Below are 25,736 nucleotides of genomic sequence, written 5' to 3'. Positions count from 1 at the left end.
AAAAAAACAAAAAAAAACAAGAAAAGTAAACAGTTTCATTAACATAACTTTTGTATATGATTTTTTGTTTTTGTATATCAGACAAACTTATCATGAAAACTTATGAATGGCGAAAGATAACTACGTATGACATAAATTATTATTCATCGAACGTAAAGAAGCGATTACAAAACATACACCGAGTAATCCGATTAGCATTATCGATCTGTCGAGGAGTGTTTCCGAATCCGGATGGAATTATCTGGAGCGCGAGAAAATCGATAGGCTGCTTAAATTTAAAAACGAGTCTCTTAAAAAGCATCCCTCCCTGCCCCTCCCTCCCTCCCTCCCTCCCTCTCTCTCTCTCTCTCTCTCTCTCTCTCTCTTTCTCCTCGAAAAGTATCTTTAAAATAGCCGACATGGACTGCCGAGTCGAGATTACATCGATCGAACGAGATTAGGAGATTACGGAAAGCGGACCAAATTGAGCTGTAATGCGAGACCACGGCGAGCACGAAGAGAGAAGAGAAGAGAGGAGAGGAGAGGAGAGGAGAGGAGAGGAAGAAAGGGAGAAGGGATAAACGGCGTGGCGTCGAGTAAATGAGAAAACGAGAAGGAGGAAGAGAAAGGAAAATAGGAAGAAAAGGAAGTAGTCGTTTGGTTCCCCACGTCCCCCATTCCTCTCCATCTTTCTACCACACTAAAGGATCTCACGCGAGTTTCAGAGCTGCTGATTCCGGCGGCGATCCAAGACCGGTTTCTCGTAACATCGTTTCTACATCGTGTGTACAAGAGCCTGTCGTCGGCATTCGCTTTAACTAATTCAAGCGCGTCTACAGCCAACCAAGGCAGGGGTTCTTCCATCGTATCAAATTTTTCGACTAGGATCGATATGGAAGATATTTCGTTTGTTCTTTCTAGGTAAATTTGTCAATAGTCGCAACAATGCGACAAACATCGATTGTACATCGATCGGCGCCTCGGTAATTGTTTAATCGAAATAAAAAACGAACGGTTCTCTTTGAACCATTGGCTTTTCTAAAACAACTAACGCAAAACATCGAACGCGCGTCGAAGAGAGCAAGAGAGAAAAAGGGAAGAGAGAGGAGAGTCGATTCGACACTCTACCCTCGGCTTTTTGTTACAACTCGCGCGCCATTGAGAGCCGCGAATCGCGATTCGCCGTTTGTTGCCGGCGCTCGCCGCAGATTTCATAGGCACGACGGTAAAGTGGACGATAAAAGTGCAACGCTACAGGACCAGGAAAAAAAAGGAGTAACTGTTGATATCTGGTTGGCACCGAGTTGTACCAGTGCTACCGGCGGCCCGCAAAAAGAGCGCGAGACTGCGTTTAGCTCGCGCGAGTTTACTCCAAACTGGAGAAAAAAGGAGGAAACAAAAGAGAGAGAGAGAGAGAGAGAGAGAGAGAGAGAGAGAGGAGCAATGGTCGTGGTAGATGTGGAATAAAATTTCATAGTTTGCTATTTTAACGAGCGTACTATACAACCATCGCTTTATTTCTCCGAGAAGAGAAAGAATGTTATACGGTCATCTCGTCGGGCGGTCTTTACTGCTTTGCCGATCGTAAAACCTTGCGCTTCGACCTACAGAGAGTAACTTGTTATAAAACTGTGTGTCTCTGCAAGGAGCCTGGATACTGAGAAAAATAAAAGTACTTTTCAAAATTATTTCCTACATTTTCAAGTTGAAATTTCGAAAGGGAAAAAAAAAAGCGACATTTGTTTGACCTATTCCATGTCGATATATAATATCTCTATCGAAATGAGAAAAATGAATAATTGATTTAATCGTTGCTCCGAGTTCACCATGAGCGTAAACAAAGTGCCACTAAGTTTCATCCCAGCAGCCGGAATAACGCTCGTTTGGGAATTTAATCCAAGAGGCGTGGGCAGAAGCGTTAAGCGACGAGGATGCCACGGAGCGAGGCGTGTAACGAGCATTAAGCTCGCCAAATATCGTGAAATTCAGCGAGAGAACAGGAGAAAGAGTCGGTATTTCGTGGGGGACTTGCGAAAGACCGGGAAAGGGAAATGGAGAAGAGAGATAACGTGGAAGGGGAAAGTGGAAAGAGGCTGATTAAGAAAGGCAACGAGACGGTGGTAGAACTGTGGCGTAGCTTGCGGAGGATCGTCGTCGTCTTCGTCGTCGTCGTCGTCGTCGTCGTCGTCGTCGTCGTCGTCGTCGTTTCACCGAAGTAATTGGCCTTTAATTAATAGACTTTCCCCGGTAGCAGCGAGCTCCGTCGGAACCGAGGTCACGATCTTAATTATCGCGAGAGACCGAGAACGTCACTTTAGCGAGGATGCATTTAATAGGAGAGACTTCTATCCTCATGGTTCCGTGTTTTATGGAAAAATCGAGAAAGGCGATGAAAATTCAACGATAATTTCTCTTTGCGCGTATACATTCGAGAACGCAACTACCAATTATTATTATCCCCATTGAGAATCCTTTTTCGCGTATTCTACTTCTCTCTCTCTCTCTCTCTCTCTCTCTCTCTCTCTCTCTCTCTCTCTCTTTCTCTTCCAATTTTTCACGCTACACGCGTAATTTCACGCTCGCGCGTTCAACGAGCCGCAGTTTTTACTCTTTATTACGCTCTCTTTCCTACTGCATTCGAGCCGCATTTATCTACTCATTTCGCCGCAAGGACGACGAGTGTGATGCAATTCGATGCTTCCAACTAACCGGAACACGCTTCAATGATATTCGTCGACTTACGTACCGGCGTAGTATCATCGTTAATCTCTTTCCTTGCTTGTTTCCTCTTTTTTATTTCCACGGTTTTACTAGCAATTAAAATATTAATACAACAATAATATTTTACTGACGAACGCGTCAATCTGAAAAAGAAAACTAAAAAACCGTTACTACGCTTCCTCTATTTTCCTTAGTCTTAGCATTCTTAAGAAAATACAAATCCCCGAGAAGTTTAACGCGCTTCCCTTAGCTTTTTATTAAGTCGTCGTAAAACAAAGTTACTATCTATTCAACGCTATCTCCACCTTCCATAAACCAGAGCCTAAAACGGTTTTTAAAGATCTAAAGGAAGGTGAACGAAGAAAAAGAGAGATAGAAATAAAGAATAATAATAGAAAAAGAAAAAGAATGAAGGAAGGAAGGGAGACGAAGAAGAAGGAAAAAAACGAAGTTTAACGTTAATTCCGATTCTTTCATAAGCGCGAGAAGTAGCGCGCGTTGCCAGTAATAAAGGGTCAACTTTACGCTTATCGTTATTAGATTTCCACGGCTCCCCCTTCTTTCCACGTCAAAGCCGAGTTACGAGCGCAAAAAGTACCGACCGAGTATGAAGGAGAGAAAGAGAGAGATGGCTATTGTTTGCCCTGAGAGAACTCGTTTCTTTGATGTTACCCGAACCCGAGATCCTCCGAACGATGAAAACGATTCCATGGCTGTACGTTCTCGAATAAATGGACGATATCGATCGCGATCAATATCTCGAGTAGATAGACTAGTAAAGAAGAGGAGGGGAGGGGAGGGGAGGGGAGGGGAGAGAGAGAGAGAGATAGAGAGAGAGAAAGAATCTAATGGATCCCCTTTACGCGTTCTCTTTCGATGGACCCTTATCTCGTACTCCGATCGACCTTCGATATCTCGAATACCGTGCGAAAAGCGTGCCCTTAAAAGAATCCAATACGTAAAAGGACTGAGACACGAGGAAGGGAGAATTTTGTCTTCGATTTCGTTCCACGCTCGATTTCTTCTACGAGTTTACGAGAAAATTATTGAGAAAAGTGAAACTAGCTTGAGCCTAGTCGACGCGTTGATAGTTTACCTACTACTATGTGTGGAACGTTGTTCGCGCGCAAGATATGCATTCGCGTAATGAAGCGATCGTGTAAATTCGACGAAGCGTAAACGAGATGGTAAAGTTAACGACGCTCTCCCTACATGTATACTTGTATGCTCATAAACCATCGCGTCAATGCTCTTTGTCGCGTTTTACAATCAACTTTCTCTCACGTAAATCGCCGCTCGATACGTTACCTATCTCCGAACCGATAATAGACCTTCCTCCCAATTGCACATAATCTTTCTAGAATTAAAAATGGAAAGAGAGAGAGAGAGAGAGAGAGAGAAAGAAAGAAAACGAAACGGAAATATAATGAATCGTGAAAACGATATTTTTGTACATTTTTCCATCTCTTTATAAGCGAATGTTTTCCGCTACTTTTCATCGATAACTCGCATCGCAAAGGCCAGATTCAATATGTATGATATAAATCGATAGAACGCCAGTAGCTCGAAGTAAAAGAGAAGCTTCGTCGGATGGAATCGCTTGAATAGAATTCTTAATGGATTCTCCTCACTCACTCATTCTCTCTCTCTTTCTCCTTCTACCATCTTTCCTACATCGTAATAACTCGTTTCTCCCGAGTCGCTCGAACCCCGATTATTAAATCAACACTCGACATCGATTACGAACTTTGTAACGATCCCGTTTTAAAACGAATCGATTTCACGTTAGACGTTTCTCGGCTCCTCTTACTACGCGCGTTGAAACGAAAAACGTTCATAAAACGAATGATTCCTTTGAAAATCTCTTCGTCTTGTATAATTTACGCATCTTTCGAAAAAGCTAAAATATCGGGGAGAAAACTTGTGCACGGCACGTAGCTACTTACATATACTCATACTTGTGTGTGTATATACACACACACACACACACATATACATATATATTTATATATATAGATATACATATATATATATATATATATATATATATACATATAAATAAATGTACGTACAAGTGTAACGGGTGGATCGATGTAAACCGAAGGAAACGCTTGACGGGCGGCGAGGCGATCTCCGTTCTAACTCGTAAAAGTTCACGAGCTCGACGATTACATGAAAGAGTCGTAAAAGCGTAATGGCCCTCTGGCTACGACGTCGTATAACGGCGTCGTGAGAGAAGCGTCTTCCTCTTCGTTTCTAACGCGAGTCTTCGTGTGCCCTCCGACCCCTTTCGATGCTCCGAACCTTTCGAAGAAAGGATTTCTTCGTGGTAAGGCCGAATCCGGTAAACGTGCCACGAACGACAACGACTGGATGCATTCGCCATCTGCACCTTCCATTATTTTCCTATTTTCTATCTCTCTCTCTCTCTCTCTCTCTCTCTCTCTCTCTCTCTCTCTCTCTCTCTCTCTCTCTCTCTCTTCTCTCTATTGCTCTTAAGAAGCAGTAGCTAAAGGTCGCGATTTGCAAACTTGCTTACAAACTGTAAACGAAGAAACGAAGTGGCGCAATGTGTGCTAAAGCGTTTGGATTGCGTCGACAAGAATGACATTTAACATGGATGCCGAGTGAAATCGTATTGTAGGAAAGAAAGATCGACGATATCTGGGGAAGATGCATCGATTATATAAATCGAAATATAAACTCGAGCCGATTGTACGTTTCGATAAACGAGCTATCATCGAGTAAAATCTGAAAGCGTAAATAGTCGGTGGCGAGCTCAATATCGATTGGAGATAGAGTCTCGATCAACGGGTAGATCGATCGTTCGTTCGTTCGTTCGTTCGTTCGTTCGTTCGTTCGTTCGTTCGTTCGTTCGTTCATTCGGTCTGTCGGTCGGTCGGTCGGTCGGTCGAGCGGTCGATCGTCTGTGCAACAAACAGGTGTACGTACCTAACTAAATACCTTCTCTTTCTCTCTCTCTCTCTCTCTCTCTCTCTCTCTCTTGTATATACATATACATATACATATACATATATATACCTGTTGCTGCGTGTCCGGCTTGCGAAACGATCCGATAAAATACATTTTTGTTACCTTCGAGGACGATCGATCATCGGCGGAGCGCGAGAAGCGAGCATGCCAGTAAAGGCTCTCTAATAACGAATGGACTCGTTTAGGCATCGAACCGATTGAGGGATGCCTATCGCGGCTATAATAACGAGAAATTCTACATACGTAGAAAGGCAGGCTCGCGTAAATTCGAATTCAAGTGCGTTAATCGTGGCCGCAGCGAGGGATCGCAAAATCGACGTGAGAAAATGGCGCGCCTAGTTCGTTGATCGAGATCGATCGATTTATCTTTCGCGTTGCGTGAATCGCCGGAAGTGCCACGTCCACGGCTGAGCGAACGGGCTGCATTTTATATCGTGCGATTTGCATCGAACGTAGTCACGCAGTCAACGAGCGTACCCTATAAATTATTGTACAAAGTTCGCTCTACGTTGGTAGCAATCGTGAATGAGAACGACGACGAAGACTACGATCTATCGCGATCGATACTCGTTGTTGCATACGTTAACACGGTAAGTGACCTTCGACCTACTAAGATAGAGAGAAGGCACGAGTTTGCAGCTAATAAAGACACACGCATGATCGACGCGACGTAAGGTAATAACTAAGATCTACGAGCGAAAGTGCGGCTACGAGATCGCAAAAAGTGACTGCAAACAGGACTGTCAAGAGAGAGGGAGAGAGAAAGAGAGAGAGAACGAGTGGATACGTATACACAACATTACAGAGTACCTCGAGTGCCTGCGAATCTCGTTTGCGCTTTCAGCCGTAGCAAACGCGTGTCCGTGAAAATTGCTAAAGCTTTCGAGAAATGCTTATAGAATCGCACCTACTGGAGATATATATATATATATATATACATACGCACACGTATATAAACTTACCTTGGAATTTCTCGCGCGAAGAAGAGTAGTCGAATCTACGAGTATTTTTCTCGACTCCTATCGTATACTCGTTTGGAAAAGCACTCTCCCGTTATTTTCATTAGCTAATGCAATGCTCATTTTTGTTTCCCGTTTGTTTACCATCCCTTCGACAAACGCCAAATGGAAACTCGTGAGAGTACAAAGGCAACGAAACGCGGCTTTCGTTTTAACGTAATTTTCTGAGACTGCGTATTCCGAAAGTGTTTCCTACGTTATACTCGTACGCTAATGTCGTACCAAGCGTTTGTTTGCTAGCAAGCTTTTGTTACAACAGAGTAGCCAAGAGTTAATTACATTATTAAAATATTAACAAAAAAAAATTGTTTTCAAAGTCTTTACGATTCGCCTCCAACTTTCTTAAAAAGAAAATTGAAAAACTAACGCGGACATACGCGATCGCTTTAACGATATCTATGAAAATGATGTGCATCGCTTCTACGTATTTCAAATTCCATAGATATCGTTTCACTGAATTATTAAGCTTCCCTGCAAATTATAATTTATCGACCACTGAGAATCACCGATGCCATTTAATATAGCAATTTCATTAATAGACACGCAGCCAAATAAATTAACGGTATTTCGATCGTTGCACGAGAAGCACGTAGGTATATTATATATATAGCATATCCGATTAATTCGAGGGAACAAATTCCATATGAACGTTCGACGATAGTTGAAGAAGAATTACGCGATGAAGCTTGGAGAAAGAAATAATATATATATATATATATATATATATATATATATATATATACGTAAAAGAAAAAGATAAATAAAAAAAATAATAAACAATAAATACATAAAGAAATGAAAATATAAAGGAAGAAAGAAAGAAAGAAAATGTACTCACCATTACGTAATGACGCTGCATTTCCGTCTTCTCCTGAGCAAGCTTCTCCAGGTCCAACTTAATGCTTAAGAACACAAATAACGGATCATAAGTGCGAGGTAAATATCAAAAGTCGTTGTTTATATTATGGAAAGGATGGGGATGCAGTTGAGTAACGCTCGTAAACATTATTTGACAGAAAGGACTCGATAATCCGATTACATCGCGTACATTGTTTTTGCTTCGTGACTTTCCTACGATTGATGGCGATCGGATTTGTAAAAATCAATTATAAAGTATCGCAATACAGGCTTTTCAGAGATAAACGGAAATTGTTGCGAGAGCTAACACACCAATGGTATACAAATTTTAGAGAACGCTTCGAAATACCTACGTAATACAAAAATTCAATTTGGGGGCAGAGAATTAAAAAGCACGAATATTTCAAATGAAAAATTGATAATTTTTATCTGCATAAAAAAGATAAACAAAAGTATAGCCATTCTTCGTTTTGACTACGAAAATCGATTACCTTTTATTTCGGATAGCGAAATAAAAAAAAGAAAAAAATAAATAAATAAATAAATAAAAATTAGAATCGATCGATGACTGCTAACCATTAGTTCACCCTGCTAGTTTTCTTTTTCGATCGACGCGGTCGACCAATCGCGAGGCGTTGGTGGGAAAGAGTAAGAGGGGGATGGGAAATGATGAATACCGCTTCGCAGGCAAGCCGTTAAAAATACGCAATTAGCGCGGCCGCAACAAACATCGATAATAATTCGTTACACGGCAGTCTCGTAACCCCCTAACTCCGCTTCTCTCTCTCTCTCTCTCTCTCTCTCTCTCTCTCTCTCTCTCTCTCTCTCTCTCCCTCTCTCTCTCTCTCTCTCTTTCTCTCTGTTATCCATGCACGCGCAGCGACGGCACGCTGACTCGAATCGTAATCGAGTGTACCAACGGGGAAAATTGGACGCCAGCCGATCGTTCGAATCGCTCGTGAAAACACATCCAAGAGACCCTTCTCGTTAAAGCAATTAATGACGAGTAATTGTTCGGTGTTAGAGAAAGATGTTGATAATATTTTTGTTAAGTTATCACGAATACCGTATAATTCTCGTTAAAAAAATAACAATGTATCTTGTAAATTATATGCGTTGAGAAATCGTTTTCGTTTGTATAATGATCGGATATAAAAATAAATCAAAATTTAGCAAAACATTTTTTCCGTGCGGCTTCGTTCGATCTATCCTACTCTTTTTCTCTCGTTCATAAACTCACCGCTAAAAGATTCACGCAGAATTTAATAACAAAAACAACGTATCGTTCGACATTACGTTAACAAAACAGCGAATCCAGCGTATACGTCGATGTTTCCCTTCCTCTCTTCTCCATGATTCTACATACGACCTATGCGTAACAATGGTCCGATGTGATGCGCCATATGTGCGGACTCGCGAACGCGCGTTTTTCCGCACGCACGGCGAACGTGCCCGCGCGTATATTCGCCACGTTCGCGAGTTACAACACCCTTCCCCCTTATTTTGCAATGCGCCGACGATACCGCGATAATTTCCCACGCCATTTTCACTCCCACCTCTTTTTACCCCCTCTTTTTCAAAAATGGACGATACATTTTGCATTTTGCCGATCATTCTCTTTTTTGTTTTTTTCTTTTTTTTGTTGCCTGTCGAACGATTCGCTTGATGATTTGCAATAATGTGTATATCTACGGCTGGGAAATATTTCGAAACTGAAACTGAATTAAATGCGTTATTTATCGGATTTATATGCGTGCTCGAAAGCACAAATTTGTCTGGATATAAAATATTTTTTAACGCGTTGTACGAAATTTCGTAAATTTGTACTCGGCCAAGTGTAAATGCGTTTCCAGCGAAACGTATAGAAAAAAAAAAAGGAAAAAAGAAAAATTGAAATTAAGGAGGATTATCGAGACGAAGTCGAGATGGAAAGAATTTTTATTCGCGAGAGAGAGCGGCTTACAACGTGTCGCGTTAAATTTCTCTCTCTCTCTCTCTCTCTCTGGGCAAGCTCAACAACGCAACCCAGACGCGAAACCACAGAGTCTCTCTACTTTTTCACCGGTCAGTTTCTCGCGTTCCAATTTAAGGCTACGCGGTAAAAAGAAGAGAAAGAGGAAAATGGAAGGGCGAAAAGCATTAATATCTAGCCCGACCGCGTTCTCCTCTATTTTTCTTTTTTCTTTTTTTCGTGCTTCTTCTTCTCATCCCGAGCACGTCGGCGCGACGTTAAATTAAAACACGTGTGCGTTTACGGAGTAAGGAGATAAGAGAAGTTCGTACGAAATTGTTAAAATTCCACTCTACGAACGTGGCTACATTTAAATGTTAACCTTTCGTGCTTCTCTCGTGACGATTTCTATTTTTCTTTTATTTCTACTTTTTCTTTTTTTCCCTCTCTCTCTCTCTCTCTCTCTCTCTCTCTCTCTCTCTCTCTCTCTCTCGCTCTCTTTCTCTGTTTTTTGTTCGTCATCGTTTTGTTAGGATAATTTCAATTCCATTTCACACTCGCGACACGATTCGATTCGAGAAGGTCTTAGCGAATGGACTATCTTGTCTCTTAAAAATCGTTTTCGTTCGATAGAATCATTCCCTTTTGAAGTAAGCTTTTCAATCTTAACGTATTACGCAATTTTATTCGATTCGTTAAACACTCAAGTAGACGTAATAAAACGATAGAGTTATTACCTTGGCGAACGAGCGTTCGACGAGTCACGATCCATTAAAGGCGAAACGATCGACGAAAGCAGAACGGAAATCCCGCTGCTCCGCAACTCGATTTTGCGAAATAACGCGGAACCGAAGCACGCGCGAGCTTCATAAATTCTCCAACGCGAGGAAGAAGCTCGCAAATAGAAGGAATCGAATAGACGATAAAAGCAGCTCTGGATATCCCACAAAGATCGATAACCAATCTCGCGGATTATTAATTATTTTCGCAAATACGAACCTTCGCCGTTATATCTTTCGCCTTTCGTTCTTTTAACGAACAAATCGAGTCAGCGTTAGCGATTATTTCATATTTCCAACGATTAGACGATTTATTTTCCTACTTTTATCATCGTTTTTGCGCGAAAACGATTTTTCTCTTTATATCTCTATATCTCCCTTTTCCTTTTTCAACCATTACTCACCGAAAATTCTCTTCTCTTTATTCGAATATATTCTGCGCGTTTAAAGGAGAAAAGATCGGGCCGATAATTTTACGAATACTTATCGCATCATTAAGCGGATAACTAAAGCACCGGACGAAGAGAAATTAACGCGATATATGCAATTGTTCGAACGGACATAATATTCGCTATTTATCTCGGCTTCTTTTGCATGTATTACTAGTACGAAATATTTTACCATCTCTTTTTTACTTAATAAAAACGATAAAGCAAATAGCTGCACCGCGTAGCGAAAAGAAATGACCAATGGGAGAATTCTTTTTTAACGGGAGATAAAAATAGTCGTTAGCACTAACGAAATAGAAAGAAAGAAAGAAAGAAAGAAAGAAAGAAAGAAAGAAATAGAAGCTTTGCAAAAGGTCGATTCGTCGTCGCGCACGTAAATTCGATATCGAGGCTCGCCGATCGAGTACGTAAGTAAGTAAGTACTTACTTAGGTAAGCGATAGGCCTTTGAAACAATGAGCGACCGGAAAATGTCGCACGCGACGCACGTACGTTCTGGCACATATTTATGCATGTATGCACTCGCCGACTGACTCGAGGACTCGCTCTACCCTCCTTCTCTCCTCCGTCCTTCCCTCCGTCCTTTCATCCGTCCTTTCCCTCTCCCTTTCGTCCCTTACATGGCGCACCTTCTCGATGCGTCGACACGAAAGCAGTAATTTAAGTTTCCGTCGTGGCCGTGCCAGTCGTGCGGCACGTGACTTTGCGAATTAACACGTCAAAGCGACGGCAGATAAATTATCGTGTTCGTAAGGACGCGCGATAGAAATCGGCGCGCGTTCGTCCGCGAGAAGAAAATCAACACATCGTTTTAGACGAAAAAGGGGGAGAGAGAGAGAGAGAGAGAGAGAGAGAGAAAGAGTTCCTTCAGTTGATCGTAGACTTCTTATTCTTTCGCGTGCGAGAGATCGTGCCACGATTAACGGCCTTGCTCGCTCGTTTAACCTCCTTTTATATGCTACATTTTCTTCCAGGTATATTATAACTTTACGATTTCGAACATTAAACGAATGCAAAAGGAACAATTATAAAATGGAAATGAGATCTTTGTTAACCAGATAAAACTTTGTCCGAAACAATCGATGGATAGATTTCCTCGTCTGTGACACTGCAAGTTTCGTAATCGGTTAAAAAAAAAAAATCGATTAAAAAAAAAAAAAAAAACAAGAAAAAGGAAGAAAAAGAAACAAAAGAACGAAAGAGCGTGAATTGGAAAATGAATTGGTGCTAATTCGAACCGCGATGCTACACGCGCACCTCTAATCCCAACGAGACGTTTCCCCATTCCTGGTCCTTCCCCCATCAATTTATTTCGCTCTGGCTTCCGGTCGAACGATTAGCCGCCTACGTTCCTCGTTCGTTCGTTTCGCGGATACTTGCCCACGCGGAATCCGCGTAAATATGCACGGACAATGGTTTTCGAACTTTTGGGACAAGGAAATGAGAATCTCTGATGCGAAAACGAATTACCTGTGATATTGCGCCTGTAGAAAACTAAATTCTTCCTTTATTCGGTCGCAAGACTCACTGACCGAAAACTTGAACGGTTGCCCAGGCTGCGGAGGACCCTGAAACATAAAACGAATTTAAAACGAATTAGTGAAAAGAAAATAAGACATTGATATATTTAAGTACTCCTCCTATAGGAAAGCGTCATTTAGAAAAATAAGGATCTTCAAAAGAATCGGGGAGATTTCGTTTCCACTCGAAAATCTGTTTATCTTTCCGCTCGCTTTGAAGTTCGCAAGTAGATTCGAAATATCGCTTCGGTGCTTTAAGCCCGGCAAAAAACAGTGGAAACGGTCGACGTTTGTCTCTTTCCTTCGAAAAGAAGGAGATGTCGAAAATTTTTTTATACCCTCTTACGTATACAGAGAAAAAATTTATCATGGGAGTGTAATAGATCACGACATAATAATTCTTATCAGCAGCGTCCTCTCGTTGAGGAATCAACGAATAAGTACAAAAACGAAGAACGAATCTCACATGAGAATTCAATAAAAAGTCGAATAAAGGAAATGCAAGAGAGATGGGTATAGGAAAATGATTTGGGGAAGTTGGAATCGTCAGAGAAAAGCTCGAAGAGCCGCAAAAGCGCGATAAATTCCAGGCGGTAGTGCGCGTACCGCGAAGCTCGGTTTCCGTCGTCGCGTTTTCGAGAGAGAGAGAGAGAGGGAGGGAGAGGGAGGGAGAGAGAGGGAGAGAGAGAGAGAGCTCGATGGAAAGCCGCACTTACCGACTTTGGCGGCAGCTGTAGCGGCGCGCACGACCGTAAAAGCCACATTATTACCGGTAGTACCGGTGCTACTACCCACCTCCGTATACCCGCCGGTAATAACGTTACAACCGTGTTATCGATCGTTTTGCACGTCGTGTCTCGCAAAACGGATATGCCACGTCGGCCTCGTAAAAGCTAAAACAGTTCTCGCTTTCTCTCTCTCTCTCTCTCTCTCTCTCTCTCTCTCTCTCCATCTTCCTCGTCCGCAACCCCCACCCCCATGGCTCTCACCCAACCGGCTGCATCGAGACCATTAAGCGGTCTTTAATGAGCTCGCCTACTATATTAGATCGAAGGCTGAGAAGTTCAAACGCTTGCATTAACTTCCTCCCGTACTTCTTGCCCTTTTCTTCTTCCATCTTGGACCGTATCAAGTGATCTTGGAAACAGTATTCTTATCAAGGATAAATCTCGACGACTTTTCCCACCTCGAATATACCACCGTGCAAATTAAACGATTTTTATAGGAAAAATTGAACGTTATATTGGCTCTCGTCTTGGAATTGAAAATAATTCGAAATATCTCGAAATCTCGATGGAGAAAGAGATCCGGTATCATAACGGTATCCTTTCCTCCTCCTCCTCCTCCTCCTCCTCCTCCTCCTCCTCCTCCTTTTCTTTTCCTTTCTTCTTTTCTTTTTTTCCTTCTTCTTCCTAGAAGGAAGCCGCTTCGTCAGCACGCCAAAGCACGGTTACGGTCGTCGACTGGATCACCTCGCTCCCACGTTCCACGTAGCCACGGAGTTTGACACAACGACACAACACCGATATTGTAACTTGCTTACTATACTCGCGTCGTTCGTTTTACGAGTAAGCAGAAGAAGCCGTTGAAGGGATACTAGTAAAGAGCACCTATGTACAGTTCGAAGAAATAATAAGTAACGCCTAACGAGGAAAGTACCCTTTCTATTTCTTATACGTTTTATGGTATCCCTTTATGGCAACGTTTGAATATGCGCGCAGAGTTTATTAAATTGCTTTACAATCAAGAAGTATCATTCGTCGGTGAAGTAACTACGTCGGTAGTTTTGAACTTATTATATTTTTAAAACCATACTCCAAATTAGGAGATGAACTATCGCGCAGAAGATCGTAGAGATGTATATAAAACGAGACTTTTATTACTTTCTTTCGCTACAACTGGAAAGAGTGCATGGATGGAAAGTAAGCGCGCGAACGTTTACGCGCCACTATATCCATATTTCTCTACTTTTTCCTTTTATTTCTTTTTCTTTTTTCTTTTTCCAAACGACAAGGTACACGTGTAAGCGCATGACTAGGTCGACATCCGGTTAGAAGATCGCGTTAACGTGGATCGCGCGCTGACGGACTCGCGAAAATCGCTTGCTTCTGCCGGCTGGTGCTTATGTTTCCGACCCCGCCAGCACGGACGCACCACCATCATCGACTCTGCCGCTGCTGCTGATCGGCAAGAATCGTTGATCCCATTTGTTCGCACAAAGCCGCTCGCGGTCAATCCAATTAATTTATTGGCTTTCGCCGAGCGCTCGCGCCACCTTCTATAGCTTCGATATAACGGGTGAACCGTCTAGAAAAAAATTTTTTATTATAATGATAATCGATACCGTCCTTGTTTTATCGATTCGATAAATTAATCCCCATGTACGATATATGGAGATATCAAGAATCGATTGATAATTGGACGATTTATTCCGACGGATGGTCAGAGATATTTGTTGAACGGTCAACGTACCTTTGCGATTTCATTAGAGATAATATAAAATTTGAAATCTCACCGACGTACGGCAACGTACGATAATTCTCATTAAAATATTTTTCAACAAAATAGTAGTTACACGTTTATGAGAGAAATTGAAATTTATGCGAAAACGAATTCGGTGCTCGAAACTTTTGACAGGGTATATATATATATATGTATATATGTATATATGTATGTATGCATGCATGCATGTATGTGTGTATGTATGTATATCGTCTCTTTTCCGCTCGATTTTCAAATGTTCATCGTTCAACGTCCGATAAAACGGTGAAAGTTTTCGGCGAGCTCGGCTGCCCGCAGATATGTTTGCGGGCTCGGGAAGAGGCATGGAGGAGGGTGGATGCGCGGCTGGATGGTTGTCGCTGCCGACACCGGAAAACGCGGTTAGATTTTCGTCGAAAAGCGAAGCGCGAATTATGTCGTTTCGACGAATAATAATGAGAGCGAGCAAGAGAGAGAGAGAGAGAGAGAGAGAGCACAGCCGGCACACGTCAATCAGTGTCCTTTACGTCCTGCGGCCGATTTAATTATCCGATAGTCCCTACCTCCGAGCCACCCCGAAATCGGCTAGTCCCATCCCCCTTTCTCTTTCCCCCTCCGGCCTTCCAATCACCGACACCACCGCACTTTTCCTCTCTCACCCTCGCGCTCCCCCTTTTTTCACGTTCGAGAGCAATCACAATAACACGGTCAGCACTCGAATATCGCATCGCTCGAAAACAGCCGTGAAAATGGGTAGTATATCGCGATAACGTTAAAAAGAGGGATTAATAGGTATAAAGCGAGACCCGATCGACGTAACGAGTAAATATATTTTCTATTTTTCTACTTGATATATTTCATGGGCCGCCATCCCTTTTTCTTCCTTTTCCCTTATAGGAAACGCTTCGCGTTATCTATAATTTTACCGTTTCTTTCACGTAAGACGACTTCTTCGAAGATACGTCGGATACTTCAATGATACGTTAGGATGAATAGGGATCGTCTCTCTCTCTCTCTCTCTCTCTCTCTCTCGATGTACCGTTAAATACGATGCCTCATCGACCGACCGAAGATGATAAATTATTGACGTTTAAAGTGCAACGCTGTAATTCCATCGATATACTCGTTACATTCCTCTTGCAACATATTTTTCTTCTTTCACGAGAAAGAAGAAGAGGAGGAAGAAGAAGAAGAAGAAGAAGAAGAAGAAGAAGAAGAAGAAAAGCTATCGCATTCGTAGGTATAAGCCGCTTTTGTCGAGATTCCCGTAGCCGTGTTACGTCGTGTATCGAGCATCGATTCGATGCTAGAGAGTAAAGGAGATTTCGTTCCATCGTTTCCTCTTCTTTTTTCAATCTTTTATCTCGACTTTTGTAAAGCACAAGTTTTCCCTCGGAGTCTCGCTAAGCCGCGCGAAACACGTAACGGAGATAATTGCACAAATATTTTTTACGTAATATCTCGATTTTAACGAGCCGAGCTACGTAGGCACGACTCGCGAAGCCGGCTCAGCGATTTTTCGGGTTAAAGTTTAACGAGCGAGCCACGTAATCCATCAACGTACAACGCAGTTTCCAAAGCACCAATCAACATAATAATATTTAGCGAGCCGACAACGAAGTAAGATGCATTAGTTCCGCGTCGAAAGGCGCTCCTCTGTCGCTCTTTCGAGCGAGCACGAGCAGCAACGTGCATTACAACGGCCGGGGTAGCAGCATCAATGCCAACAGAACCAATCAGTCGCGTTTGCAGCCACTCAAGTACGCTTAAATGCCGCGTATCATCGCTACTAATTACGTTAGCTTCATCGATCCTACCGTCCGCTAAAGGCCCCTGATCATCGAAGTTACATTATCGCTTGGTTTAAAGGCACTTCGCGTTATACCTTCCACATCAGAGAGCGAGAGAGAGAGAGAGAGAGAGAGAGACAATTGCTCGATACGAGCTTTCGATGAAGTCTTGGAGTGTTAACGAGATCGAAACCTTCCGTTCGATATCCGTCGGTTTTTATGGATTATAAAATGAACGGATATATAGACAACCGTATGGATACACCTACAGCAACTATCCTCGAAGCGAGAAGCAGAAACGGACAAAAGGCAAATGAGAAACGTTTCCTCGAGAAGCGCGCAAAAGTTTCGAGATGGTTTTCGAGGTGCGAAGAACACCATCACCGACTCGAAGCCGCTAGACGACCGGAATCAATCCGTATTCGTTAACAATATGACCGCGAATTCGCCGGCGAAGATAGCTCCTTTCTCACTCGTCTCGTCGATCTGAAAGAGAGATCGAATTATTGTATCCTTTAATTCGACGCACGTTCGACCGGAATCATTGGAAACCGGCTCTCGTCCGTTTCGTCTCGAGAGTCGGAGACTCGTAACGAGGACGAACATTTTGAAAAAGGACAAAAGGTAAAAAAATAAGGATCGAATCGTCCTCGAATTATCGCAAAATTTACAATCTCGCCTATGGATAGCCTAGAAAGACGATGGAGTTTCGGGCTTTATCGCGCGTATGTCGACTCTTGATTTACGCACGCTCGTAAAATTCAAATTTCGTTTGGAAAGTGAAAACGCGTCTAGCGTGGCCCGGCGACATGCTAATCGTACGGTGAACACCGTGCGATTTAATCGCAACGATATCTAAAAAGTAGATAGGTAGATAAATAAATAATAAAAAATGCGAGGAAGAAGATTGACTCCGAAATGCAAACCGATCGCTATATCGACTTGCACAAACACGAGCAAGAGCGAAGACGAAAATTATGCAACGCGATAACAGTTCCCCTAATATCAACAGACAATGCGCCTCAAGATTTGCATGAGCTCGAGGCGAGATGGTGCTCCCTCTTCCAGCTCCATCCACTCGACGGCAGAAACACGAGGAAACGATGCACGCCTCGTCGACGGTGGTGTATCTTATTGATCATTATGATTATTCCTCGAAGCAGACTGCAAATTCACCCCGCGAAGACTGCGGGGCACGACCGACATTTACATAAGCAATGCATTTTGATTCGTGGACCCACATTGTGTCCGGAACGGGGAATGACATAAATAATGCATGGCGTAATGATCGAGTGAGCACGAATGCGAGAGACGGAGATAGAGGGCGACTACCGCAAAACGAGAAACGAGATTCTATCGCTCGTAATTCTTCGCTATGCGAGATTGCGGCACGCTCTTGCACGCGCTTCGCGTTTTCTACCGTCGTCGTCGTCGTCGTCGTCGTCGTCGTCATATTCGTCGTGTCGTAGCCGTCGTCATTAACGCCGTCCCGTACTTCTCACGTTTCGTTCCCTTTTAATCTCACCGGCGCGACCTTATAACGATCGCTAATCGTCCATTAAATTGATTCACGTTCGCTCCAACCAATTTTATACCTGTTTCGATTAATCCAACCATTTAATCGTATTTCCTTATCGCGACGTATATTATCCTTTCGATTCTATCACGAGGGACAAAGAGTAACGACTGGGACGGGATTTTGGGAGGAGATCGAAAAAGAAAAAAGAAAAGAAAAAATTCGATATCGATCTTACGATTTATTAGCCGACTGATCGAATCCTTTCCGCTTCTTCTCCATCTTTGTATAATTTCGTAAACGTTTCCAATGAGTTCCAACTTTCTTTCTTTCTTTCTTTCTTTCTTATTAGCATTGTTAGCTTCTCGAGTTAACTTATCAGGAGGATCGAAGAGAAAACTCGTTGGACGTGATTTAAGATCGAATTAATCGTATATAATGGTATGCTCCTAATAAAGTGAGAGTCGACGTTCTCTATGTCTAGTAATTGAGCTCTCAATACTTTGTATTCGCGCGCGTGCATTCGTCGACCGTGGGTGTACCTACTTATCTACATTCACATAGGTACGTAAGAACGCGTACACTCCCAGCATGTTAGCCTATCGTTTATCCAGCCTTGAAAACGAGCTACTCGTTTCGAGAGACACATATGTAATCATGTTGCGTGTCGCGAATGGTAACCGCTTTTAAATGTATCTGCTTAACAAAAGTAACGACTCATCGAGCGCGTTTCTCATGATAAATGCTTTTAACAAACTTGTAAATAATAGTTGATCGTTTTGAAAGCGGAACAAGAAACGAGCATTAGTCGAAACGAAACACTCAATATGCAATGGAAGGAACGCAAAAGTTCATATATTCCAAGATCGCGTAAAGAAAGAAAGAAAGAAAGAAAAAAAGAATCGATATAATATATATAAAATCGTTCTCGTTAAATATAAGACAGAGCTCATAGGTATAAATCATGGTATTATATACATTGACACGCACGTCGCGTCTAGAAGAACGAACGAAGCCCGCATCCTCTCGGGGATCGATATTAGCATTTTTTTTCCAAGCCCAGACAGTACCCTTTCGAGCTCCCATCGAAGATCGTAGTACGTCCATCGAATCGGCTTTTTTGTCCGATCGGACGTTCGTGCCGGTGTGAACGAAACTCTTGCGTGTACGACTTATATACGTGTCTGTTCATCTGTACGTGAATTGTGCAACACACACACACAACGTACGTACGTACACAAACACGCATACAGAGACGGACGGATGGACGGACAGAGAGAGAGAGAGAGAGAGAGAGAGAGAGAGAGAGAGAGAGAGAGAAATACAAAGGGGAGCCTCGCACGGGCACGGCAAGCGCTCGTGCAGATCCGTCGATAAGAGGTGGCCGCGGCAGTTTAACCCGGCGAGCAATTAAGGCGATACGATCGGTGCTCTCTCGTGAAATAACGTCACACCGCGTACCTGGATACGTGGATAAGTGCTACCTTTGTCCCTTTCTCTTTCTCTCTTTTTCCCCTCTTTCTCTAACGCATACAACGCGTAGGTGTGTTCTTATGCGTGTGTATGCCTCTATACACGTTACTCTCTTTCTTGCTCGAGAGTACACGACTCTGTTTACGCGCGTGTTTTGCATCGCGCTTTCGTACGCGCGATTGAACACACAGTACAAGAGATAGAGAGAGAGAGAGAGAGAGAGAGAGAGAAAGAGAGGACGACCAGCTGTTCCATGCGCTGCGGGACCACTCGACTCGACTTAATAACGCGATGCCACCGGCATTTCTCTCCCTCTCTCTCTCTCACTCTCTCTTTCTCTCTCTCTCTCTCTCTCTCTCTCTCTCTCTCTCTCTCTTTCTCTCTCTCTCGACTTGTTTCTTTGATAAGGGAACTCGTTTTCGTAAGAGAAAAAGTAATTCCGAAAAATAAGAAAGAAATAACTGTCATCGCGAGATTCTTTTGACGTTTCACGCGAGCTGCGAAAGAGAGAAACAGAAAGAGAGAGAGAGAGAGAGAGAGTTTGAATTTCATTTTCAAAGAGAGCTAATGTTTTTTTCAGGGAAAAAGAAAAATATAAAATATATATGTATATATATATATATATATATATATATTATATGTGTGTGTGTGTATGAGTTGTACCTATATAACAGTTGGAAGAACTTTCGTAGTAGATAGGAACGTACGTACGTAGATACGCGTGAGAGAAGAAAAAATATGTCTCTTGGGACTCGCATGTCCTGGAAAGCGACGAGACGAGGATCGCGATAACTATCGGCGATGAGCTCGGAGGTTTGTTAATCGCACAAAAGGGCGAATCTCGCGGGAAGAAGTAAAAAGAGAGAGATAGAGAGAAAGAGAGAAAGAGAGGGAGAGAGAGAGCGAGAGCGAGAGCGAAAAAGGAAAAGAGGTGCACGATGAAAGGAACGAATAGAAGAAGCGGCATCGCGTGCGTGCACGTTTTACGAGGAAAGTTAAATGTCAAGAGCCTGAGGAATAAAGTACCGAGAGAACCGCTTCGCTCCCGCTTACGCTCGCGTGAGTGCCATCGCCATTAAATTTTTCTTCCTGCTTTTCTCTTTTCTTCCTTCCGAAACTTGCGAGGCATATACCCGGTGTCTCGTTTTAAAATATCATGGAAATCGTTTGGCACTAGAAAATGTTCATTTTCATGAAACATTATGAGCTCATAAATTGTCTGGATCATAACGAAACAACGAGCAAAGATGAGCGACTATAAGAGACGCCGAAGAAAAACGGAGAAAGGCGTACGCGTCAAAGGGAAATAAAAATGGAGCATTCGTAAGAAGTTAGAAGGGAAGAAAAAGGATGAGGTGTAGAAGGGAGTTAAACGAACAGAAGGCAAAGACGAGCAAACAAAGGAACCTCGCTTCCTCCCGTTTTGGACCGAGCGGGTAATTACTGGTCGAACCTACTCCCGTCCTTTTTTTTCTTTTTCTTCTTTCTCTTTTCTTCGCTACCTTCCACCCACCCCACGAGCAAGTCTTCTACAGCTACGATGGTACGTCGAGAGTCGCTGTGAAAAAGCGGAAGAAAAAGAAAGAAAGAGAGACGAGTGGGAGAGAGAGAGAGAGAGAGAGAGAAAGAGTAGCGATAAAAGCACGAAGCGAAAAGTCCGACGAGGCGCACAGCAATAGGGCGCGGTACTTTAGCGACACAAAGGGAGCTCAAATATCGGCCAACTGTCGTGGCTCGCTGCCTCTCGACCCACCCCCCTATCCCTGCTTCTCTTCGCGTTTACGAGCTCTCTCGCTCTTACGCTTCGTCTCCTTCTGCACCCCTTTTCCATCGGCCTGTCAGAGAAAGCGAGAGCGACAGAGAAAGAGAGAAGGAGAAAAAGGGACCTGACAAAAGCACGGTAATACAAAAGCTCTGCGATAATAGGAAGCGCGGCAAGAACCACCCTACGCTAGTTCGGCCACCTAATCTGTTACAGTCATAAACTCCGTTTTTGCACTCCGCCATCCGCTACCGGCACCGCTATTACTACCACCATCAACGGCATCGCCATCAACGTTACCGCTTGCTTCTTTACGAGCTCTATACCATCGCCCTACCCTATAGAAAACGACACACTTTTCGGGGGAACGTCGAACTACGATCTTTACTGATTTTCTTCCGTTACTGTTCTCTCTCGTCTGTTCTCCTCTCGTCGCCCTCCAAGATGAATATCTGGTTAGGAAAACGTACCGATGATACGACCGACGACCGTTAATAACGCAGAAAGATCGATACGAGAGATTTGCTTTTTTTCTTCCTTCTTTCTTTCTTTTCTTTTTTTATTTTATTTTTTTTTTTTTCCATTTCATTTTTTTTCTGAAGGTGATAGTTCACTTTTTTAGTCCTACGCAATAGGTTCTTTTTTCATCTCGTTGAACCTCGTCGAGGACGATCCAACGATCTGAAGGAGTTTCGCGTCAAGCTTGACTGCTTCGGTAGAGGGGGCGAATATGTTACAATTACCGTCAAACTGAACGGCTGAGGGAGTTGTAAAAGGGTCGGGAGAGCCCTTTCCATGCCCTTCTTCTCTACGCTTACTCCCCAAGCGCGCTTACGACAATGCCACCCTTTTCGATCTCTCGGGAGCGATAGCATCCTCTCTCTCTCTCTCTCTCTCTCTCCTTCCCCTTTTTCTTTTACGAGGGGCACAGTGGCGTCGAAATGAAATTTCCAGAGGCCTCACTTATTCCCACCCTACACGTTTGGTTCGCGATAATCTCGTTATCTGGCGTCATTACGGTCTCAACCCCTCGAATACGTCCCTCTTCTTCTTTCCGCTCCACCCTTCTCTAGGGTAGGCCCTTTCGAAGCAATGAAATTCGAGCATGCGGCCAAATCACTCGAGAGCATCTAAATCGTGATTCTCCGGCCTCTGTCTACATGGGGACTTGGTCGTTTCTCTCTCTCTCTCTCTCTCTCTCTCTCTCTCTATCTATCTCTCTTTTTCCCAACGATCTGTTTTGCGGCTCATAAATGGAAGATTTCTATGATCAAGTCCTAAACCCCTTGGGGGGTAACGCGTGCTTCGATACCCTCTCTTTTGATACTAAAAAGCTGGAAGAAAGAGAAACGAAGAAATCGATGTTGTTTCTTTCCTTGAGTGCTATTACGGATATTAACGAGGAAAAGAAAGAGATAAAGATAGACGAGGATTTGCCTCGAAATACTCGACGGGTGTTAAATTCGATAAGGGATCGACGAACTTTCGAGCGGCGAACAAACTCGATTCGATCTTAATTATATCGTTCGCGAGAAGTTTCCGAGAGAGAAAGAGAGAGAATGCTGGTGTTATCGCCCACGGATTATACTCGTTTCTTCTGCTTTTTTTTTCCTCAACGAGCGCGCCGTTTATCCTGTTTCTCGAATCACGATCGTTCCATCTCATTCCAGTCAAAAAAAAATAAAAAGTACAAGAAGAAGGGACAGTAAGAGAGAGAGAGAGAGAGAGAGAGAGAGAGAGAGAAAAGAAAGAAAAAATTTACCCTCGTGTCTCCGCGATGTCGCGCCATTATCGAAGCTATCTCGTCGGTCGACCGGCCGTTTTTAAGAGCCGTGCTTGCCTTTATCTGCGAACAAGCTGCAGCTAATGTAGGTACCCGACGAGGTCCCGACGTGAGGACCCTACTTCTTTCTTCTTTTTTTTTTTTCTTTTTCTTTTTCTTTTTCTTTTTCTTTTTCTTTTTCTTTTTCTTTTTGTTACTACCTCCAGCTCGTCGTCTTCGTAGATCTCCGAATCACTGTAAAGTATTCGAAGGAAGAAAGAAAAGAAAGGAAGAACGAAAAGGAGAAACGATCGGACGACAGTGGCGTCGGAAGAGACTGATACAAATGATTCGTAAAAACAAAAGAAGAAAAAAAGGAGAAAGAGAAAACTTTTTTGGAAAAAAAAAAAATAAAACTAATAAAGAAATAAAAAATATAAAAACAAAGTTCGATAAAATGTATCCGTGTCCTTTGTGGAATTTTATTTTTGACTCGTCTCGTCGCGCGAGTAACGATGTAAAACGCTAACGATCGCAAATAAATCGAGGAAATAACATTCCAAAAGAGTGAGACCTACTTCGGGCTTTTGCTCGGTCGAATTCGTATCTGTAATTCAATAACGGGTTATATATCGAATAAATCGTTTTGGATAGAGTCGCTCGGGCACGCGACAGACTTTCGCTACGTGGCAGCGAATTCCAATATTATTCGTACGTACGAGGAACTACGAAGCTTTAGTTGCTAGACACCGATATTCTCATGCATACTAACTACGTCGTCCACCCTTCCTGTATTTCCAGTTTCATCGTTTCACCCCTTAAACGATCAGTCTCTCGGTCGTTGAAGCAGCAATCAAACGTTCGGAATAAAATCTCTCTCTCTCTCTCTCTCTATATATATATATACATATATATATATATGGTATATTGTATACCTATATAAAACTCATTAATTCGTAATTTTAAATATTCGTAGATTAAGCACTACCTAGATTTCGCTTGTAAACGTATCGTAACAACTTTGGGTTCCAATCGACTGTAAGTAATTAAAAAGCGATTCAATCACGATTTGACAATTCTCCATTTCTCTCTCTCTCTCTCTCTCTCTCTCTCTCTCGTTCCCTCAATAGTACCAATGAACGAATTAAGTAGAGACTCAATCGCTTCTTAATTGCTCGCAATTAGTCAAGTTTCAGGCGGTGTCGTCTAGAAAACCGACACAGAAAATTCGATATCCGGAGAGTAGAAACGAAGAGAAAGAAAAACTAAATAAGAAGGATAAAAGAGACAAAGAATTTGCCGAGAACGACTTTGAGCGATAGTATACCGAGCGATTATTCCGAGTCGCGAGAAGTGTACTGGCTGATAAAATGTGAAGAGAATGGAAGCGGAGACGTACTGTGAGATCATAAAGACCCGTAAGAGAGAGAGGGGAGAGAGTAAGAGAGGAAGAAGAGGGATGTAGAGAAGCAGCCGCAGATGGGATCGAGCCGGTAGTGGTATACGGTAGCTCCCATGTATATCATTAACCTCATCCTCGTTTTTCGCCTCCTCCTCGTGCCCTCTTCCCCCGGCTCTGCCATGCAACAGCGACAGCAGCAGCAGTGCAGCAGCACCTCCGTAGCTCTCAGAGCAGAGGTCTCAACGGTCCGATGGAACAGGAATCTCCTGTCTTTCTCGCTCCCTCTTCATCTTCCTCGTCGTACGCCCGATGTCGTTTCAGAGTCATCCTTCGTCTCTCTTCCACGCTAATATCCCGTCGAGCGGAACGAACGGAGAAGGAAAGACCGAGTGAAAGAGCTTATGCATGTGTCTGTGTGTTTATTATGTATGTGTGTGTGAGAGAAAGAGAGAGAGAGAGAGAGAGAACGAGATAGTCACCGTGTGCACAAACGAGTAATTAACTATCTCCGTATGAGACACGTGTTCCCACCATGCTTGCGCACTCTCTTGCTCCCTACTCATGTTCTCTATCTATTCGTCTCTCCCTCTCTCGCCCCCCCCTCTCTCTCTCTCTCTCTCGCTCTTATTCACCCTACGAACCGCGTCTCTGTTTGCACACACGCTCTTATGTTAATTCGGCTTAGCGCCCTGAACCCCTCGAGGGGCCGGGACTGGCTTCCAAAAATTACGAGCGATCACGAAACGAGGGGAAAGAAAAGAGAGAGAGAAAGAGAGGACGGGAAGAATACACGATCACGGAACCGTATAGTGGTCACGGACGATCTCCCTCGTTGTGGAAAATAATAGGGACGTCCGTGTATCCTCGTCTTTCGTTGTCGTTGTCGTCGTTGTCGTTCTTCTCGTCAGAGCAAAGCACGAAGGGAGCGTTACGTTAGGGAATAGGAAATAAAGCGTATGTCGAAGGGTGCCTAAGGGGCGGGACGTAGGGCTCGGGGCAAACGACGTACTTGGAATACTAGATGAACGCTGTCGAAGACCGGATTAAACGTTCTGAACTCTCTCTCTCTCTCTCTCTCTCTCTCTCTCTCTCTCTCTCTCTCTCTCTCTCTCCCTCTCTCTTTGTATATACGTAGATTATTTCATTGTTGTAATTGAGAAACTCGTAATCGTCGGTGTTGCGTGGCAAAGAAACAAACGAATGTACTTTCAAAGAATGCCCAACGCGATTAAGGTCGCAAGAACGATGAATATTTTCGACTTTTTTTGAATCCAATGCGGA

The 25,736-nt window shown here is 43.1% G+C and overlaps 1 protein-coding gene across 8 annotated transcripts in view; it reads right to left on the bottom strand.

Annotated features, from left to right (window-relative positions):
- The window catches only part of LOC124955358 (transducin-like enhancer protein 4), an 85,476-nt gene that overhangs the window by 45,796 nt on the left and 13,944 nt on the right, over positions 1 to 25,736 (bottom strand). For 2 of the 8 annotated variants that reach the window (XM_047509684.1, XM_047509720.1), the window contains exons 1-3: positions 13,309 to 13,576; positions 12,220 to 12,317; positions 7,552 to 7,615 (exon numbers count right to left, since the gene is read on the bottom strand). In XM_047509684.1, the coding sequence (XP_047365640.1) occupies positions 7,552 to 7,615; positions 12,220 to 12,317; positions 13,309 to 13,386 (240 nt within the window). In that variant the 5' untranslated portion in view covers positions 13,387 to 13,576. Of the gene's footprint in view, positions 1 to 7,551; positions 7,616 to 12,219; positions 12,318 to 12,985; positions 13,146 to 13,308; positions 13,577 to 23,053; positions 23,305 to 25,736 lie in introns of those variants that run through there. The other 6 variants (XM_047509729.1, XM_047509675.1, XM_047509695.1 and 3 more) reach the window with 6 other exon arrangements.

Source organism: Vespa velutina, chromosome 1 (genome assembly GCF_912470025.1).
Source record: "Vespa velutina chromosome 1, iVesVel2.1, whole genome shotgun sequence".
NCBI classification, from domain to species: Eukaryota; Metazoa; Arthropoda; class Insecta; order Hymenoptera; family Vespidae; genus Vespa; species Vespa velutina.
This window is presented reverse-complemented; position numbering and strand designations above follow the sequence as displayed.